This window comes from Mobula birostris, chromosome 13 (assembly GCF_030028105.1).
Source record: "Mobula birostris isolate sMobBir1 chromosome 13, sMobBir1.hap1, whole genome shotgun sequence".
NCBI lineage: Eukaryota > Metazoa > Chordata > Chondrichthyes > Myliobatiformes > Myliobatidae > Mobula > Mobula birostris.
This window is the reverse complement of record NC_092382.1, coordinates 12,885,599-12,906,736: the sequence shown is the minus strand read 5'-3', so window position 1 is coordinate 12,906,736 and position 21,138 is coordinate 12,885,599. Positions and strand designations below refer to the sequence as shown.

The window sequence follows — 21,138 nt, the reverse complement described above, 5'->3', positions numbered from 1 at the left end:
AACAAACCTTAAAGTAAATGTCCTGTTTTTTTTAATGTATATCCAGTTCTCTCCGAGGGAAGTTGGGGGCGTTTGTGGATCATCTTCTGCGGCCGGAGTCTGATGTATCGCTGAGACGTAGGAGTAGACAGACAATATATTTTTTCCCAGGTTTGAAATGCCTTATACAAGAGACCATGCATTTGAGGTGAGAAAGGGTAAGTTTTAAAGCGATGTGAGGGGCAAGCTTTTCCACGTAGAGAATGGTGGATAGCTGGAATGTGCTGACTGGGTGATGGCAGATGCAGATACATTAGTGGCCTTTAAGAGCATTTATATAGGCAGATTGATGTGAAGAAAACAAAAGAATATAGACAGTGTGTAGGCAAAAAAATAGTTTAGTTGGATGTTTGATGAGTAACTTTTTTGATAGCAATGCACACAGCGTGTTGGAGAAACTCAGCAGGTCAGGCGGCATCCCTGGGAAAGAGTCAACCGTTGACGTTTCAGGCCAAGGTCATTCTTCAGGACTGCAATGGAAGGAGAGAAGTCAGAATAAAAAGGTGGGGGAGTGGAGGAAGTAGTACAAGGTCACAAGCGATTGGTGAAGCAAAGATCTGGAAAGTTGATTGGCGAAAGAGACAAAGGGCTGGGGAAGGGGGAACCTGATATGAGACTGTAGAAACCATGGATAAAAACGAAAGGGGGGGGGGATCACCAGAGGGAGGTTATGGGCAGGTAAGCAGATAATGGGGAATGGTGAGGGAGGGGGGGGGTGGGAAATTAGCGGAAATTCGAGAAATCGATGTTCATGCCGACAGCTTGAAGGCTGCCCAAACGGAATATAAGGTGTTGTACCTCCAACCTGAGTCTGCCGTTATTGCGGTAATAGAGAAGCCCGTGGACTGACATGTCGGAATGGGAATGAGAAGTGAAATTAAAACAGGGAGATCCTTTTTTTTTTCTGGCGAAGCGGTCTCTAGTCTACGTCGGGTTTCACTTATATACAGGAGGCCACGGCGGGAAAACCGGATGCAGTAGATGACCCCAACAGGAGAAATACCGATTTCTCCTTCCGGTGATCAAAATTTTCACCTTTCCCCCTTTCCCACACTTTGACCTTTTACTTCTTCTCACCTCTTATTACTTCCCTATGGGCCCCTCCTCCGTCACTTTCTCCTCTTGCCCATTCTCCTCTCCTGTCAGTCTCTTTCATCCACAGCACTTTCCCACCCACCTGGCTTCCCTTATCCCCTTCCGAAGGCCTCCTTTCGTTCCCACTACCTTTTAATTGAGGCATCTCCCCTCTTCAGTCTCAGTCCTGAAGAAGGGGCTCGGTCCGAAATGTCGACTGTTTACTCTCTTCCGCAGACGCTCCCTGACCTGCCAAGTTCTTCAAGAATTTTGAAAGTTTTCATTTCATAGAGGAGTAACACAGAGGTTGGAGAGTATTTGTTATAGAGAGTGCAATGAAGAATCACCAGACTGATCCCTGGAGTGGTCTGGTCATCATGTGAAGAAAGATCAAATGTGATAACCCTTTCATTTAGAGAATCGAGGACGAAGAAGTGAACACATTGAAATGCACAACATCATTACCGGTTGAACCAATGAAAAAGGGGGTGGATTGTCCGGGACTGACATGAGGGGAAACATCTCCACTCCGAGAGTGGTGAATGTCTGTAAATCCCCACCACAGAAGGCCGGTGAAGACTCATGACCGTCCTCACGTAAAGCAGAGGTCGGCAGATGTGTGGGGACTGAAGGGATCGAGGAAATGAGGATCGGGCAGAAACATGTGGCTGAGATGGGAGCGCAGTCACCATCTTGTTGATCGCTCGATGGGCTGAATGGCCACCTTCTGCTGTTTCTTACTTGGTGAAGGTACACTTTCACTGTCCAGTGAAGCCTGGGGAATGCGAATAGAAGTTAATGTTTCTAAACATAGAACTGATTTGAATAGAACGTGCACATTTCCGGTCTCGGTGTGAACTGTATGGCGGACTGGTATGGGGACCGAACCCGTAAATCAGTGCCCTAAGGGAGGAGAAAGGGGGAAGATGTGGAGGAATGATTAAAAATTTATCTGGTGTCAATATGAATTAATGTGGAAATGCGGCAGGTGGGTCGTGCAGCGTGTGAGGGGTGAAGAGCAGAGTCACCGGTTTCGGAGGGAACTGTCAGCCGGTCATGTGATCCCGCTCCTCATTCCCATTTTATTGCAGATCTGCAGCACCTGTGAGTTTGTTTCCCGTGGTTATGCAGTTTAATCTTTCTTCCGTTCAGACAAGGCAATGAGATCCAGATCTGTCACGCCCTCTCGCTGTGGGTGGGCATTATTTTTCTTGACTCATTTCACTGCTACAAGCTGCGGTGTTTTCCAATGTACGACAGTATTTATGGGATAATTAAGCCTTTTCCATTGATCTGTGTGTCTCAAAAATGTGTACACTTTTCAAAGCTACAAACAAAGTTGTCTAATATTTCCACAAAATTAAAATGGGGAATCGGTTTACTGTTATTTTTTAAAAAAAATTTGAACAGCTCTATGCTGTATGCTATATTATCTATGATTTCCTTTCTAACCTCTTTGCTCTGCCTCCAAAACCCCCACTCCGGCTCTGAAAACGCAGATCTCAAATTGCGCATGCTCAGTCTCGGAAAGTGGGTGGTTTTCTTTCCGTTCTCTATTGAAGCGAATCGTCGCGGGGAGACGAGAGTAGGATTGCTGTCTGCGAGGATAGCACGTCAAGTTCGCATCGGTGAGTATTTGAGTCCTTTTCGAGAGGGCATGTTTGCAGATGGGCAGTGAATCCCGTTAACTCACCCGAACTGGGGATCGGTCTGGGTTGCTGGAGAGAGCCTGCCGGGGTCAATCCGGGTTGTGGGGCCTTCACACGGAACCGCCTGAGATGAGCCGCCGCTCAGCCCCTGTTGCTTTAGTCCGAAGAAAAGGTAAGGTGATGAAGCCGGGACTGCGCTCATCCGTTGAGTTGTACCTGGGAAAAATTACCTCCTTCACCCCGCGCGGTCTCGGATCCAAACTTCGCCGGGTTCAGTGTCTGAGGTCAATAACTGTTTTAGATAATTCAGGGCACGGGAAGCGGCCATTCGGCCTGTTGTTTTCTTGCAGCCGGAGGTTAAACGGGGTAATCACATTTGCGGGACACTGCTCCGTGTGTATGAGTAGTCTTATCTTTCGTCAGTCCAGACAAGGCAGTGAGATCCAGATTTGTGACGTTCCCTCTTTTTGTGTCGGCATTTTTTTTCTTGACTCCATTCCACTGTTACGACCCGCCGAAGCGCAGCGAATGTTTCCGGGTATATAACCCTATTAATGCGAGAATTAAGCCTTTTCCATTTGTCTGTTCCTCAAAAGTTTGCACACTTCGGTGAAATCGCCCTCCCGAAGTTCCAGAGCTGAAGCTCAGTCTGTCTAATATTTCCACATAATTAAAATGGGGAATAGTTTATTATTGTCGTACAGTGAAAATCTTGTCTTGCGTTATACCATCTACACAGATCAATACGTTACGCAGTATATTAGGTAAAACATTAACAGAGAGTAACAAAGGATTATGATTACAGAGAAAGTGCACTGCAGGTAGACATATGATGCAAAGTCACATCGCGTGACATTGTGAGGCCAGGAGTCCATCTTATTATGCTGGGGAGCATTCAGTTTGCTTATTACAATAGAATGGAAGCCGCCTTGAGCTTGGTGGTATGTTTTCTGTTTTTTTTTAATCTTCGCTCCGATGGGTGGTTGAGAATTGAGAATGTCTAGGGTCCTGGGAATCTTCGATTTTGTTTCCTGATTCACTGAGGCAGCGGGGAGCATATAAAGAGTCAATGGAAGGGAGGCTTGTTTCTGTGACGTGCTCAGCTGTGTCCACAGTTCTCTGCTCTTTCCTGCAGTCAAACGGAGAGCAGTAGCCGTAGGAAGTTGTGAAGTATCCGGATGGGATGCTTTCTGTGGTGCGTTCAGGGGCAAAGGGTATATACGAAAGTTCTTATTGTTTGTTATAGCTTTGACATTTTATAGGATTATATATATATATCGTAGTATGTACTATTAATTCAGTATCTGTGTATTGCTGGAGGACCATCAGTGATTGTCCTTGATCCCTTCTCCCACCTGGTTCCATCTGCTCATTCTGTGCCATCCTGTTCAACCTCCTTCCAACCTGTATCTCACCACGTCACTGATATATATGTCAACCGTCTTTCTTCTAACCATTGTCTCATTCTGAAGTACTGTACTGCACTTTTACCTCACTGAGTTTTCCAAGAACTGTATTTTTGTTCGGTTAATTGATGTTTAATTTAACACAGCACGAGGCAAGGTAAACGGAGCCATTAAGCCATTAAAGTTTAGTTTCACCATTACAAAATGGCTGCAGTGCTAATTGTTGTCACAATGAAACTTAGAGCACATTATATGCGTTTGTTATTTCCTTTCTCGATTATTTTCGGCGAGCCACTTCCTCCGTTTCCAGGGTAACAGCCCTCCGGAGCTGCAAGAGTTGTTGCACATTTCTATCACTCTGTATTCGCCGCTTCTTACCGCAGCGACAGTGACCACAGGAGCAACTGCAACAGAATGATGGTGGGAGGAAAGGATAGAAACCATAGAAACCATAGAACCATAGAAACTGCAGCACAGAAACAGGCCTTTTGGCCCTTCATGGCTGTGCCGAACCACTTTCTGCCTAGTCCCACTGACCTGCACACGGACCATATCACTCCATACACCTCCCATCCATGTAGCTGTCCAATTTATCCTTAAATGTTAAAAAAAGAACCCGCATTTACCACCTCGTCTGGCAGCTCATTCCATACTCCCACCACTCTCTGTGTGAAGAAGCCCCCCCAATGCTCCCTTTCAACTTCCCCCCCCCCCCACCCTTAACCAATGTCCTCTTTTTTTTCTCCCCTCGCCTCAGTGGAAAAAGCCTGCTTGCATTCACTCTATCTATACCCATCATAATTTTATATACCTCTATCAAATCTCCCCTCATTCTTCTACCTCCAGGGAATAAAGTTCTAACCTATTCAACCTTTCTCTGTAACTGAGTTTCTCAAGTCCTGGTAACATCCTTGTAAACCTTCTCTGCACTGGTTCAATCTTATTTCTATCCTTCCTGTAATTTGGTGACCAAAACTGAACACAATACTCCAGATCCGGCCTCACCAATGCCTTATACAACCTCATCATAACATTCCAGCTCTTATACTCAGTACTTTGATTCATGAAGGCCAATGTACCAAAAGCTGTCTTTACGACCCTATCTACATGTAACCCCACCTTTAGGGAATTTTGTATCTGTATTCCCAGATCCCTCTGTTCAACAGCACTCTTCAGTGCCTTACTATTTACCCTGTATGTTCTACCTTGGTTTGTTCTTCCAAAGTGCAATACCTCACACTTTCCTGTATTAAACTCCATCTACCATTTCCCAGCCCATTTTTCCAGCTGGTCCAAGTCCCTCTGCAGGCTCTGAAAGCATTCCTTACTGTCTACTACACCTCCAATCTTTGTATCATCAGCAAATTTGCTGATCCAATTTACCACATTATCATCCAGATCATTGATATAGATGACAAATAACAATGGACCCAGCACTGATCCCTGTGGCACACCACTAGTCACAGGCCTCCACTCTGAGAAGCAATTCTCTACTAGCACTCTTTGGCTTCTTCCATTGAGCCAATGTCTAATCCAATTTACCTCCTCTCCATGCACACGTAGCAACTGAATTTGCCTAACTAACCTCCCATGCGGGACCTTGTCAAAGGCCTTACTGAAGTCCATGTAGACAACGTCCACTGCCTTCCCTTCATCCACTTTCCTGGTAACCTCCTCGAAAAACAATAGATTGGTCAAACATGACCTACCACGCACAAAGCCATGCTGACCTTCCCTAATAAGCCCCTGTCTATCCAAATGCTTGTAGATTCTGTCTCTTAGTACTCCCTCCAATAACTTACCCACTACCGACGTCAAATTTACCGGCCTATAATTTCCCGGATTACGTTTCAATCCTTTTTTAAAAACGAAACAACATGAGCCACGCTCCAATCCTCCGGTACCTCACCCATAGACACCGACATTTTAAATATTTCTGCCAGGGCCCCGCAATTCAACACTAGTCTCCTTCAAGTTCCAAGGGAACACCCTGTCAGGTCCTGGGGATTTATCCACTTTAGTTTTCCTCAAGATAGCAAGGACCTCCTCCTTTTCAATCTGTACAGTTTCCATGATCTCACTACTTGTTTCCCTTAATTCCATGGACTTCATGCTAGTTTCCTTAGTAAATTCAGACGCAAAAAAAAAAAAAAGAAAAACATTTAAGACCTCCCCCATTTCTTTTGGTTCCGCACATAGCCGACAACGCTGATCTTCAAGACGACCAATTTTATCCCTTACAATCCTCTTACTCATAATATACCTGTAAAAACTCTTTGGATTATCCTTCACTTTGACTGCCAAGGCAAACTCATTTCTTCTTTTAGCCCTCCTGATTTCCTTCTTAAGTATTTTCTTGCACTTTTTATACTCCTCAAGCACCTTATTTACTCCCTGTTTCCTGTACATGTCATACAACTCTCTTTTCTTCTTTATCAGAGTTGCAATATCCCTTGAGAACCAAGGTTCCTTATTCCTATTCACTTTGCCTTTAATCCTGACAGGAACATACAAACTCTGCGCTCTCAAAATTTCTCCTTTGAAGGCTTCCCACCTACCGATCACACCCTTCCCAGAGAACAACCTGTCCCAATCCACGCTTTCTAGATCGTTTCTCATTTCTTCATATTGGCCTTCTTCCAGTTCAGAACCTCAACCTTAGGACCAGATCTATCCTTTTCCATGATCAAGTTGAAACTAACGGTGTTATGATCACTGGAACCAAAGTGATACCCTACACACACTTCCGTCACTTGTCCTAACTCGTTTCCTAACAGGAGATCCAATATTGCATCCCCTCTAGTTGGTCCCTCCTGTGCAATGAACAGGATTTGATAAGTGATCTTGATGTGCAATGTACAGGATTTGATAACTGATCGTGAAGTAAACGAGCAATTAGGAGGTCGTGACCATAATATGATACGTTTTTATCTGCAAGTTGAGAGGGATAAGGGCAGATCAGAAGTGTCAGTATTGCAGTTGAATAAAGGAGACTATGGAACCATTAGGGAGGAGCTGGCCAAAGTTGACTGGTCGGATATCCTAGCAGAAAAGACAGTGGAACAGCGATGGCAGGTATTCTTGGGAATAATGCACAAGGTGAAAAATCAGTTCATCCCCCGGAGAAGGAAGGATTCAAAGGGGGGAAAGTGGCCACAGTGGTTGACAAAGGAAGTCAGAGAGAGCATAGCATTAAAAGAGAAGTATAACAGAGCTAAGGTGAGTGGGAAGACGGATGATTGGGAAGTTTTTAAGGAGCAACAGAACTTAACTAAAAAGGCAATGGGGGAGAAAAAATGAGGTATGAACGCAAGCTAGCTAGGAATATGAAGGAGGATAGCAATTTTTTTTTAGGTATGTGAAGAGAAGGAAGATAGTTGAGAACAATGTTGGGTCGTTGAAAAATGAATTGGGAGAAATTGTTACGGGAAACAGAGAAATGGCAGACAAATTTAATAAGTACTTTGGATCTGTCTTCACTGGGGAAGACACAAGCAATCTTCCAAATGTATGGATGTGCCAAGGACATAGGGTAACAGAGGAACTGAAACAGGTTGACATTAGGAAGGAAACGGTGATGAGTAGACTGATGGGACTGAAGGCTAACAAATCCCCAGGTCCAGATGGTTTGCATCCTAGGGTACTAAAGGAGGTGGCTCTGGAAATTGCGGATGCATTGGTGATCATTTTCCAATGTTCCTTAGATTCAGGATCAGTTCCTGAGGATTGGCGACTGGCTAATGTTATCCCACTTTTTAAGAAAAGAGGGAGGAAGAAAGCAGAGAACTATCACCCTGTTAGCCTAACTTCAGTAGTGGGGAAGATGATAGAGTCCATTATTAAAGAGGAAATAGCGGGTCCATTATTAAAGATGAAATAGCGGCATATCTTGATAGCAGTGATAGGATTGGGCCAAGCCAGCATGGATTTACCAAGGGCAAATCATGCTTGACTAATCTATTGGAGTTTTTCGAGGATGTAACCAGGAAGATAGATGCGGGAGATTCAGTGGATGTGGTGTACCTTGACTTTCAGAAGGCATTCAATAAGGTACCACCTAGGAGATTGGTGAGTAAAATCAGAGCTCATGGCATTGGGGGGAGGATATTGACATGGATAGAAAACTGGTTGGCAGATAGAAAGCAAAGGGTAGCAGTGAATGGGTGTATCTCGGAATGGCAGGTGGTGACTAGTGGAGTGCCACAGGGCTCGGTATTGGGACCACAGCTGTTTACAATTTACGTCAATGACTTAGAGGAAAGTATTGTGAATAACAGCAGCAAGTTTGCTGATGATACTAAGCTGGGTGGCAGTGTGACATGTGATGAGGATGTTAGGAGAATTCAAGGTGACTTGGATAAGCTGGATGAGTGGGCAGAAACTTGGCAGATGGCGCTTAATGTGAATAAGTGTGAGGTTATTCACTTTGGGAGCAAGAACAGGAAGGCAGATTATTATCTGAATGGTGTGGAGTTAGGTAAGGGTGAAATACAAAGAGATCTAGGAGTACTTGTTCATCAGTCTCTGAAGGTGAATGAGCAAGTGCAGCAGGCAGTGAAGAAGGCTAATGGAATTCTGGCCTTTATTAGAAAGGGAATTGAGTACAAGAGCATGGAAATCCTTCTGCATTTGTACAGGACCCTCGTGAGACCACACCTGGAGTATTGTGTGCAGTTTTGGTCTCCAGGGTTAAGGAAGGACATCCTGGCTGTGGAGGAGGTGCAGCGTAGGTTCACCAGGTTAATTCCTGGGATGTCCGGACTGTCTTACGCAGAGAAGTTAGAGAAACTGGGCTTGTACACGCTGGAATTAAAGAGATTGAGGGGGGATCTGATTGAGACATAAGATTATTAAGGGATTGGACAAGATAGAGGCAGGAAATATGTTCCAGATGCTGGGAGAGTCCAGTACCAAGGGCATGGTTTAAGAATAAGGGGTAGGTCATTTAGGACAGAGTTGAGGAGGAACAACTTCTCCCAGAGAGTTGTGGAGGTGTGGAACACACTGCCTCAGAAGGCAGTGGAGGCCAATTCTCTGGATGCTTTCTAGAAGGAGCTAGATAGGTATCTGATGGATAGGGGAATCAAGAGTTATGGGGACAAGGCAGGAACCGGGTATTGATAGTAGATGATCAGCCATGATCTCAGAATGGCGGTGCAGGCTCAAAGGGCCGAATGGTCTACTTCTGCACCTATTGTCTATTGTTTCACACTCTTTGTGATGATTGGTGAAAGTTCCACCGGGTGGTAGTCGTTTCATTCTGAAAGTGTAGAGTTATTTGGTACAGGGATGATGCCGGCTCATTTGAAGCCTGGATTAGTGAAGTGCTGACGATGGTCGTGAAGTTATCAGTGAGATGGTGTGCACACTGCCGGAGTATTTCTCCTGGGGTGTTTTCTGGCCCGGCAGCATCACAGGGGTTGAATCTCTGAAGAATCCTTTCATCTGCTGTTGTTCTAAAGTGTAGTTATTCTCCTCGGAAATGGAGCTTTCGTGACTTGCTCAAGTTGCGTGCCCCGAAGCATCGTTTAGAGCGTCAGGGAGGGGAACGTCACTGATACAGTCAAAGCTAAGCAATGCCCTTGATGCCCAGCCAAATATGCCAAAGGTTGTTCCCCAGGGTTGAGAAGTCCAAAGCCAAAGAGCACAGATACAAAGAAGCGGAGATCAGAGACACCAGAGAGGCAATCTCAATACACAGAGCGAGTGAGTATCTGGAATGAGCTGCTCAGTGTTTGCATCGTTGGTTCTCTACCTCTGGTTCAATATTCTCACCGTGTTTGGACAATTCCCACTCACTTTCATCTCTCTGTGACAACTGGAAATGAAAAAAACACTCAAGTCGTTAGTAACCTGAAATCAATTCAGAAATTGTTTGAAGCCATTCCGACACAGGGTGTTGGAGCTGAAACATTAACTTTGTTTCTCTCCACAGATATTCTTTATCTGTTGAGTGTTTCTTGTATTTGCAGTTTTGTTTTTAGAACAGTTCGTTGGAATGATTTAAGTCTCTTGGGAAGTGGACTTGTGTAGGACGCACAATGTAATTCATTCTCTTACAGCAGAGAAACAGAGCTTTCAGCCCATCTGTTCTGTGCCATTCTCTGCCCAGCCCCATCCACGTGCACCCAGACCATAGCCCTCAATACCTTCCTCATCCATGTACACGTACAAAATTCTCTTAAATGCTGCAATTGAACCTGCATCCGCATTCGTGTCACCCTCTGAGTGAAGTAGTTTCTCCTCAGATTCCCCTTAAATATTTCACTTTTTGCCCTGAACCCATGATCTCATCCAATCTGAGTGGCAAAGGCCTACATTCATTCGCCCTATTTATACCATCACAGCTTGGTATACCACTAGCAGGCGTTCGCAGTCTGGGATCCATGGATCCCACGGTTAATGGTAGGGGTCTATGGCATAAAAAAAGTTCGGGAACCTCTGCTAGCTTCTCTCCTCAATCTCCTGTGCTTCACGGAATCAATTTCTAACTTGTTTAATCTACCCTTGTAACTCAGTTCCTTAAATGCCAGCAACATCCGTGTCTGCCAGGGCTCCTGTAGTCTCTATACTAGCCTCCCAAGAGCTATTTGTTATAAACTGGTCCATCTCTGACACGTCCGTGTCCTTTCCTGATCTCTCTCTGTCTCCATCTCGAGAGACAGGCTGTCAACCGACTTCATTTATAAACCTACTGATTCCTATGATAATCTCGACCATACCTCTTCCCAACCTATCAATCGTAAAATGCTCTTTCCTTTTCTCAGTTTCTTTGCTTCCACTGCATCAGTTCCCAGGGTGTGGCTGTCCTCCCTCCGCTGTTCCCAGAATGTGGCTGTCCTCCCTCCGCTGTTCCCAGGATGTGGCTGTCCTCCCTCCGCTGTTCCCAGGATGTGGCTGTCCTCCCTCCGCTGCTCCCAGAATGTGGCTGTCCCCCCTCCACCGTTGATGCTGTCCTCACTCACATTTACCATCCGTCCGTGCTCACCCCATCTTGCTACCACCGTAATACTGATAGAGTTCTTCTTGTCCTTACCTACCACCCCTTCAGTCTCTGCAACTTCCACCATCTCCAAAGAGATTTTAAAACTAAACATATCTTTGCCTTCCTCTCTCCCACCCCGCCCTCTTCTTTCAACAGGGATCACTCTCTCCGCAATTCCCTTCTTCATTCATCCTTCCTCACTAAACTCCCTTCAGCCACTTATTCCTGAAAGCGACCTATGTGCGACAGCTACCCGTACACCTCCTCCCTAAACTCCATTCAGACACAAAACAGTCCTTCCAGGAACACTTCACCTGCGAATCTGCTAGGGTCATCTATTGTGTCCCGTGATCCCGATGCGGCCTCATTTACATTGGTAATACACGCCATAAATAGGGTGTCCGTTTTGTTGAGCATCTCTGTATCATCTGCCACAAGGACGACTTCGCAGTAGCCAAACATTTTAATTCTGATTCCCATTCCGATGTCTCGATCGATGGCTTCCTCTTGTGCCAAGATGAGACCGCCCTCAGGGTGGAGGAGCAACAACTTGTATTCCATCTGGGTTCCCTCCAACCTGATTGTATGAATATTGAATTATCCTTCCAGTAAACAAATTCCCCCCACGCACTTCTCTATTCCCCACTCTGAACTTTCATTTCTGCTCACCAGCCTATTACTTCCCCTGGGTCCCCTCTTTCCCTTTCTCCTATTGATAACACTCCGATTCTTTCTTCTCCAGCCCTTGACCTGCCCATCACTTGAATTCACCTATCACCTTCCAGCTGGCCTCTTTCTCCTCCCCGACCTTTTTATTCAGATATCTTCCCCCTCCCTCCTCAGTAATGAAGAAGTCTCTTTGCACAAAATGTCGACTGTTTTCTCTTTTCCATAGATACTGCCGGATGTGCTGACTTCCTCCAGCATTTTGTGTGTGTTGCTTTGGATTTCCTGCATCTGCAGGCTTTTTCGTGTTTACGTATGGTAATTACCATGACGATAATTTGTGCTTTGTTGAGATTATATCGGGAATCTGGAGTAAAATCCTGCAGCCCCTACTAACACAGGTTACACAGATCAAAGAACAAACTGCCGGAGGAACTCCGTGGGTCGGGCAGCATCTGTGGAGGGAAATCAACCGTCAACATTTCGGGCCGAGACCCTCCCTCTGGAATGAGAGTGGACGGGAAATAGTCGAAGAAAAGAGGTGAGGGGTGAGGCTGGGGAAAGAGATGGGGAGTGAGAGGTGGATTCAGGTGATGAGGAAGGTGGAAAGTTGGAAATAGTGACAGTGGTGGGACGTGAGTGGTGGGGACAACATGGGGCTGTAGAAGGTGGAAATTAATTCCATAGATGATGAACAAAGAGGTTAGAGAGTATTTGTTACAGAGATTCACCAGACTGATTCCTGGAGGAGATGAAGATCAGTGATAGTCTTCAAATAAAACAGAAATCGGCAGATGTGAGGTGAACGAAGGGATCGAGGAAATAAGGATCAGCCAGGAACATGTGTCTGAAATGTGAGAGCAGCTGTCATATTCATGGTTGAGGGGCTGAATGGCCGCCACCTGTTGTTTCTCACTTGGTGTTTCAGTGTTGCTGTCCAGTGAGCCCGGAGGAATGAAAATAGAAATCAGTGTTTATAAACACAGAGGTGATTTGAATAAAAACTGCGCATTTCCAGTTTTGGTCTAAGTTGCGTGTCGGACCGGGATGGGAATTGAACAGATAGCTCTGAGACCGGGGGATGGGGGACGGGGGTGGAGCAATGGGGCCGGGGAAGATACACAGGGAATATTAAAAATGTAGCTGGTGTAAAATTGAAACAATTGAAAAATGCGGAATGTGGGTCGGGCAGCATGTGGGGGCGAGGAACAGAGTCACCGGTTCAGGTGGTAGACCCTCCACACGTCACGTGATCCACTTTCTCGATTTTATTTCAACGCAGATCTGCAACATCAGCGTTTTTTTTACGAGGCCCCGCCCACGGTCTGATGACGCGGCCATTACTTCGCAAATACTCACAGTCCACGGATGGGCTGTAGTTTTCTTTCCGTTCTGTCTTGAAGTGGATCGTCAGCGGGGAGCCGGGGGACGGATCACTTGTCTGCGGGGCAAATGAATCGTTACCATCGGTGAGTACTAAGGCCCGTTCCGAGTGGGGGGGGGGGGGATCGAGACCGACAATTTCCCGTAGGTGAGAACTAAGACTGATCCCGAGGGGCGTGGCCTGATGTTGGGCAGTGAGTCCCGTTAAATTCACCGAAATAGCGGCCTCGCCCCGCTTCCTGGACACAACCTACCGGGGTTGCTTCGGGTTGTGAGACCTTCACAACGAACCGCCCGAGATGAGCCGCCGCTCAATACCTACTGCTCTGGTTCCAGGAGGGGATGAGGTGGTGATGCCGGGACTGATCCCATCCGTTGAGTTGCACCTGGGGAACCTGCTTCCCACCACCTCATTGATGTATATCACCCATCTTGTTCAACCTCTGTCCAGTCTGTATCTCACCACCTCAATGATATATATCAACCATCTTGTTCAACCTCTGTCCAGTCTGTATCCCACCACCTCAATGATATATATCAACCATCTTGTTCAACCTCTGTCCAGTCTGTATCTCACCACCTCAATGATATATATCAACCATCTTGTTCAATCTCTGTCCAGCCTGTATCTCACCACCTCAATGATATATATCAACCATCTTGTTCAACCTCTGTCCAGTCTGTATCCCACCACCTCAATGATATATATCAACCATCTTGTTCAATCTCTGTCCAGTCTGTATCCCACCACATCAATGATATATATCAACATCTTTCTTATAACCTTTGCCATCATTGTGAAATGTTGTTTCTCACCTTTTACATCATTGCGTTTTCCAGGAATAGTTTTGTTTTTCGTTAGCTAGAACTACGAGAGCTTTCACTGAATACAGTGCGAGGCAGGGTAAAATCAGCCATTGCAGTTTTAGTTTCACCGTTACAAAATAGCTGCTTTGTATCTTTGCCATAATTAAACATGTAGAATATGATTAACTAGTTATTTCCTTTTTCGGTTAATTTCGGTGAGCCCCTTCCTCCATTTCCATAGTAACAGCCAGTCAGAGCTGCAGCAAGTGTTGCAAGAAGAATTGCACATTTTTTCGCCCTTTGGTCACCGGCTCTCAGCGTGGAGACAGTGGCCTCAGGAGCAAATGCAACCGAATAATAGTGCGAGGAAAGGATGCTGTGAGCATTGACTGTACGGAATGTATTACAGCAGGGTCAGAATGAACTGAGAACTAACCAATTAGAGGGGTGGGGTGGCATTTACACAAATCTGTTGAACAGTTTGAGGTGCCCCATCATTTTGCAATCAGTTAATATTTGTGCAATAAAATAGAGGGAAAAAACTACTGTTACAGGAAATTTAAAGCATGAATAAGAAAATACTGGAAGCGCTCAGCAAATCGGCAGCATCTTGAGCAGCCCCAGCTCTGACATGGGGTCTTCCACCATTTCTCCCTTCACAGATATGTCCTGATGTACTGAATTCCCAGCATTTTCTGTTGTATAATTTTACATTGTAAACAGTTTGTTCCTGTTACACTGTGGGAAACATAGCAGCCAACTGTGCTGGGCAAGATCCCACAGATCAATGGCATAGTGATCAAATGTGCTCAGTTTAGCTGTTGGAGTCAAGCTGAAGTGTATCCGCATCCTCTCACAATCTACAGACCGGTGAACCAGCCTGAGCCCCGGCCCCGGCAGAGGGTCATTAGGTTCCAGTTCCATCTCAGTTTGTGAATCGGAAATGGCAGGAACTCCACAATCCACGGCAAATACCTCCCAGGGGAGTCTGTGTCCGGGTTATCATATTGTGATGGAGTCTCTGAGAATATGGAACTGTCAGAATACGGGCTACAGTCCAGACTGGTAATCCTACAAACAGCAAAGAGTCCCAGGGGAGTCTGTGTGTGGGTTATTATACTAGGAAGGAGTCTGTAAGAACATGGAACTGGCGGTATACGGGCTTCAGTCCAGGTTGGTAATTCTACAGCTGGGATCGGAATTTCCTCACTCTGCAGTTAGGCTGCAGTCGGGGCGTCTGGTTGTGGGGAAAACACTGCCTGCACCACTCAGTGGGATGTCATGTCTGTCAAGTATTTTGAAGATTTTTGAAGAGAACTATGGGGATGGATGAAGTTGAGCAGGGATGTTGCCCACATGGACTTTGGTAAAGCCTCTAACCAGATCCTGCATGCCAGCTGATCTGAAGGGTTCGGTCACGTGGGATTCAAGAGGCTCTTTCTGCCTACATATCTCGGATAGAGAGGCAGCGAAATTGCTTCCGGCGTACTGAAGCTGAGTTTTGGGAGGCCGATATGGGAGTGGCTGAGGCCCTGGATACATTAGTGCTGATTTGTCTGGACCCCGATGAGAAGGGCGGCGTTTCCACTTTTGTGGGAACAAACACTCCTGTTGTGAGGAGGCTCATGGGAGCCTGCAGGGAGAAAGCTGGAGAGAGCTTCCTGAGGGCATTGTCCGTTCACCCGGTGTTTCGAGCGAGCCGCTTTTGAGGAAGTGCGTGGCTGCATTGGGCCGGATCACGAGTTCAGACAAGGGACTGTCTGGTTTACCTAGACCAAGACAATCATCCGGGAAAGAAGCAAGAGTCATGTAAAACCCCAAATTTCCCGGCATGCCCGAGGGCGAGGCCCTCTTGGTGGATGCTCCGGAAGAGTACGAAGACGAGCTGGGCGTGCTTGCTGGGGTACTGGTGAGGCCCGGACTGCAGAAGCCCTGGGTTGTACAGGCGAACCCGATGGCCGTGATCGTCAGGGACACTACGAAGAGGGAGGTCACCTTCAAGCGGGGGATGCGTCTGTCGAATCTTTTCCCCGGTGACGGTAATGCCTCGTATCCCTGTGAGACAAACCGGGGAGAAACTGTTGGCAAAGGGGGGAAAGCTGACCGCTGAGTCACTCAACTTCGGGAACTCGCCGGTGCCGCCGGGCTGGAAGAGGAGGCTGGTAGAGAAGATGGTGAAGCTGGGAGGTGTCTTTTCCACTGACGAGTTTGATGTGGGTTGTTCCAAGTGCACTCGTTATACTATCCGGGTGACCGACCTCACCCCTTTCAGAGAACAGCCGCGGAGACTGGCCCCTGCAGACGTGGAAGACGTGCGGCAGCATTTCTGTAAGCTGAAGGAAGCTGGGATCATCACTGAGACCAGAATCCCCTATGCGTCTCCAATCCTACTGGCCCGAAACACGATAGGGAAGGTACACATGTGTGTGGACTATAGGACTCTGAACAGGCATATTATCCCAGACCAGTATACGGTCCCAAGGATCGAAGACGCGCTGGTCTGTCTGAGTGGTGCGAAGTGGTTCAGTGTGCTGGACATGGGGAATGACTATTACCAGATCCCTGTCAGTGAGGCCGACAATGAGAGTATGGCATTTATATGTCACCTGGGAATTTTCCACTTCGAAACGATGCCCCAGGGCATATCGGAGGCACCTGCAAAATTCCAGCGTGTCAAGGAGAAAACAGTGGGGGCTATGAGCGCATGCAGGGCTGGACAGGGACGGAGAGTGGGAGAGCTTTACTGTCCCGCGGGTGAAAGTCATGTGTCAGTTTGCCATCACGGTGAAGACAGACGGGAAGCAGGGGCAGGATCGAATGATAGATCAACTGGGGGATCCGATGACGCCGTTCCAGAAGTTTGCTGTAACCTGACAGCTCTGAAGACAAACCAGTTGCCGGAATTGAGTTCTGGCGAAGTGGCAGCTGCTCGGCGAGATGACCCGGACATCGGTACTATTTGGTCAGCAGCCAAAAAGGGAGACATGGCTCAGGCGGAGAAGAGGAAACACGCTATCTTGCCTCCATTACTGAGAGAATGGCCCAGGTTGGAGTTGAGGAACCAGATCCTATACCGGGTCACGTCGCCTCCGGACAGACCTCGCCGTTCCGTGCTGGTTCTCCCAGAGAAATAATGGGAATTGCGTTGAAGTCACTTCATGATGATTCTGAACATTTCGGGGTTGAAAAGACCTATAGATTGTTCCACAGGCCTACTGGCCCTAATTGAATCCGGAGGTCGAAGAAAACTGCAAGTCGTGCACTCGATGCACACGGAGGAAGACACCGCCTACGCGGGAATCTCCCTTGTCCCATTTGCAGAGCGCGGGACTCCTTGACCTGGTGTGTATCGACTTCGTGTCAGTACAACCCGATGCCAGCAGCACGGCGAATGTCTTAGTCATCACGGATCACTACACCAAATATGCGCAGGCTGTCCCGACTAATGATCAGAGGGCGACAACGGAGGCAAAGGTGTTTTGGAAGACGTGTTTAATTTATTATGGCCTCTCCAGGCGAACATATTGTGATCACAGACGGGACTTCGAGAGCAAACACATACATGAGTTACTGGGCATGCTTGGAGTCGAGAAGTCGGGGATTACTCACAATCATCCGCTGGTCGATCCCCAGCCCTAGAGATTCAATCAGACCCTGATAGACATGCTCAGGACTTTGGAGATCAGCAAGGCCAGCAGATGGAGTCAAATTTTTGGACTTCTGGCCAACTGTTACAACCGTACATGAAATGAAGCTACCGGGTACTCGCCATATTAGCTGATGTTCCGACGCAAGGCGAGGTTGCCCGTCGGCCTTTTTTTCTGGGACCGACGAGGGCGACTTACCACCGAAGACTTATCTGAAGTATGTGTCTGATATGAGTAGAGAGTTGAAAAAAGCGTATGAATTAGCTGGGGCCGCGGCAGCCAGGCAGAATCAAGGAATTAAGAGGAGGTATGATCAAAAGGTGAGGTTCTCCCATCTCCTGCCGGAAGAGCGAGTCCTCATAATGAATTTGGGGCTACCTGGGAAGCATAAGTTGGCTGATCGCTGAGCGGCTACGCCCTATGTGGTGGAGAGTCAAGTGCCAAACGTGCCAGTTTTCCAAGTGAAACCAGAGGATGGGAATGGGCCTGTCAAGATTCTCCATCAGAACCACCTTCTGCCTTTGGGACAAGAGGTGCAGGTTGACTCAGAGCCCGACCTGCAGCCTACACCACTAAGTAAACTCTGAGGAAACGCTGCGCAACTGCAGGACGAACAGCAGGCGAGATTAGACCGGCCCCCGCCACTGAGTGGGATACTGATTCGGTGACTTTAGAAATCGTGGACGCACTGGTAATTATTTTCCAATGTTCGATAGATTCAGGATCAGTTCCTCTGGATTGGCGGGTGGCTAATGTTGTCCCACTTTTCAAGAAAGCAGGGAGAGGGAAAACAGGGAAATATAGACCGATTAGCCTGACGTCAGTGGTGGGAAAGATGCTGGAGTCCATTATAAAAGATGAAATTATGACACATTTGGGCAGCAGTAACAGGATCGGTCCGAGTCGGTATGGATTTACGAAGGGTAAATCCTGCTTGACTAACCTTCTGAGATTTTCTCAGGATGTAACTAGGAAAATGGACAAGGGAGAGCCAGTGGATGCAGTATATCTGGACTTTCAGAAACCCTTTGACAAAGTCCCACATTGGAGATTAGTGGGCAGAATTAGGGCACATGGTATTGGACGCAGACTACTGCGATGGATTGAAAATTGGCTGGCTGACAGGAAACAAAGAGTAGCGATTAACGGGTCCCTTTTGGAATGGCAGGTGGTGACCAGTGGGGTACCGCAGGGTTCAATCCTGGGACCACAGCTGTTTACAATATACATTAATGATTTAGATGAAGGGATTAAAAGTAACATTAGCAAATTTTCAGATGACACAAAGCTGGGTGGCAGTGTGAAATGTGAGGAGGATGTTATGAGAATGCAGGGTGAATTGGACAGGCTGAGTGAGTGGGTGGATGCATGGCAGATGCAGTTTAATGTGGATAAATGTGAGGTTGTCCACTTTGGTGCTAAGAACAGGAAGGCAGATCATTATCTAAATGGTGTCAAGTTAGGAAAAGGAGAAGTACAAGGAGATCTAGGTATTCTTGTACATCTGTCACTGAAAGCAAGCATGCAGGTACATCAGGCAGTGAAGAAAGCTAATAGCATGCTGACCTTCATAACAAGGGGAATTGAGAATAGGAGCAAAGAGGTCCTTCTGCAGCTCTACAGGGCCCTGGTGAGACCACACCTGGAGAATTGTGTGCAGTTTTGGTCTCCAAATTTGAGGAAGGACATTCTTGCTATTGAGGGAGTGCAGCGGAGGTTCACGAGGTTAATTCCCGGGACGGTGGGACTGTCATATGTTGAAAGATTGGAGCGACTGAGCTTGTATACACTGGAATTTAGAAGGAAGGGGCGGGGGGGTGGTGGTTCTGATTGAAACATATAACATTATTAAGGGATGGGACACGCTGGAGGCAGGAAGCATTGTAAGGGATAAAATTGGTCCTCTTGAAGATCAGAGTGGACGGCTATGTGCGGAACCAAAGGAAATGGGGGAGATGTTAAATAGTTTTTTTTTGCATCTGTATTTACTAAGGAAACTGGCATGAAGTCTATGGAATTGAGGGAAACAAGTAGTGAGATCGTGGAAACTGTACAGATTGAAAAGGAGGAGGTGCTTGCTGTCTTGAGGAAAATTAAAGTGGATAAATCCCCGGGACCTGACAGAGTGTTCCCTCAGACCTTGAAGGAGACTAGTGTTGAAATTGCAGGGGCCCTGGCAGAAATATTTAAAATGTCGCTGTCTACGGGTGAAGTGCCGGAGGATTGGAGAGTGGCTCATGTTGTTCCGTTGTTTAAAAAAGGATCGAAAAGTAATCCGGGAAATTATAGGCCGGTGAGTTTAACGTCGGTAGTAGGTAAGTTATTGGAGGGAGTACTAAGAGACAGAATCTACAAGCATTTGTGTAGACAGGGACTTATTAAGGAGAGTCAACATGGCTTTGTGCGTGGTAGGGCATGTTTGACCAATCTATTGGAGTTTTTCGAGGAGGTTATCAGGAAAGTTGATGAAGGGAAGGCAGTGGATATTGTCTACAAGGACTTCAGTAAGGCCTTTGACAAGGTCCCTCATGGGAGGTTAGTTAGGAAAATTCAGTCACTAGGTATACATGGAGAGGTGGTAAATTGGATTAGACATTGGCTCAATGGAAGAAGCCAGAGAGTGGTGGTAGAGAATTGCTTCTCTGAGTGGAGGCCTGTGACTAGTGGTGTGCCACAGGGATCAGTGCTGGGTCCATTGTTATTTGTCATCTATATCAATGATCTGGATGATAATGTGGTAAATTGGATCAGCAAATTTGCTGATGATACAACGATTGGAGGTGTAGTAGACAGTGAGGATGGTTTTCAGCACCTGCAGAGGGACTTGGATCAGCTGGAAAAATGGGCTGAAAAATGGCAGATGGAGTTTAATATAGACAAGTGTGAGGTATTGCACGTTGGAAGGACAAACCAAGGTAGAACATACAGGGTTAATGGTAAGGCACTGAGGAGTACAGTAGAACAGAGGGATCTGGGAATACAGATACAAAATTCCCTAAAAGTGGCGTCACAACTAGATAGGGTCGTAAAGAGAGCTTTTGGTACATTGGCCTTTATTAATCAAAGTATTGAGTATAAGAGCTGGAATGTTATGATGAGGCTGTATAAGGCATTGGTGAGGCCAAATCTGGAGTATTGTGTTCAGTTTTGGTCACCAAATTACAGGAAGGATATAAATAAGGTTGAAAGAGTGCAGAGAAGGTTTACAAGGATATTGCCAGGACTTGGGAAACTCAGTTACAGAGAAAGGTTGAATAGGTTAGGACTTTATTCCCTGGAGCATAGAAGAATGAGAGGTGATTTGATAGAGGTATATAAAATTATGATGGGTATAGATACAGTGAATGTAAGCAGGCTTTTTCCACTGAGGCAAGGGGAGAAAAAAACCAGAGGACATGGGTTAAGGGTGAGTGGGGAAAAGTTTAAAGGGAACATTGGAGTGGGGGCTTTTTCACACAGAGAGTGTTGGGAGTATGGATTGA

The 21,138-nt window shown here is 46.6% G+C and overlaps 1 protein-coding gene across 8 annotated transcripts in view; it reads left to right on the top strand.

The window, feature by feature from the left end:
- The first annotated feature begins 2,645 nt into the window (after positions 1 to 2,645).
- The window catches only part of LOC140208384 (uncharacterized), a 39,114-nt gene continuing 20,621 nt past the window's right edge, over positions 2,646 to 21,138 (top strand). Inside the window, exons 1-3 of one of the 8 annotated variants that reach the window (XM_072277034.1) lie at positions 2,646 to 2,741; positions 12,221 to 12,360; positions 13,102 to 13,288. In XM_072277034.1, coding sequence (XP_072133135.1) covers positions 13,272 to 13,288 — 17 coding nt within the window. In that variant the 5' untranslated portion in view covers positions 2,646 to 2,741; positions 12,221 to 12,360; positions 13,102 to 13,271. Of the gene's footprint in view, positions 2,742 to 4,903; positions 12,361 to 13,101; positions 13,289 to 21,138 lie in introns of those variants that run through there. The other 7 variants (XM_072277033.1, XM_072277036.1, XM_072277035.1 and 4 more) reach the window with 7 other exon arrangements.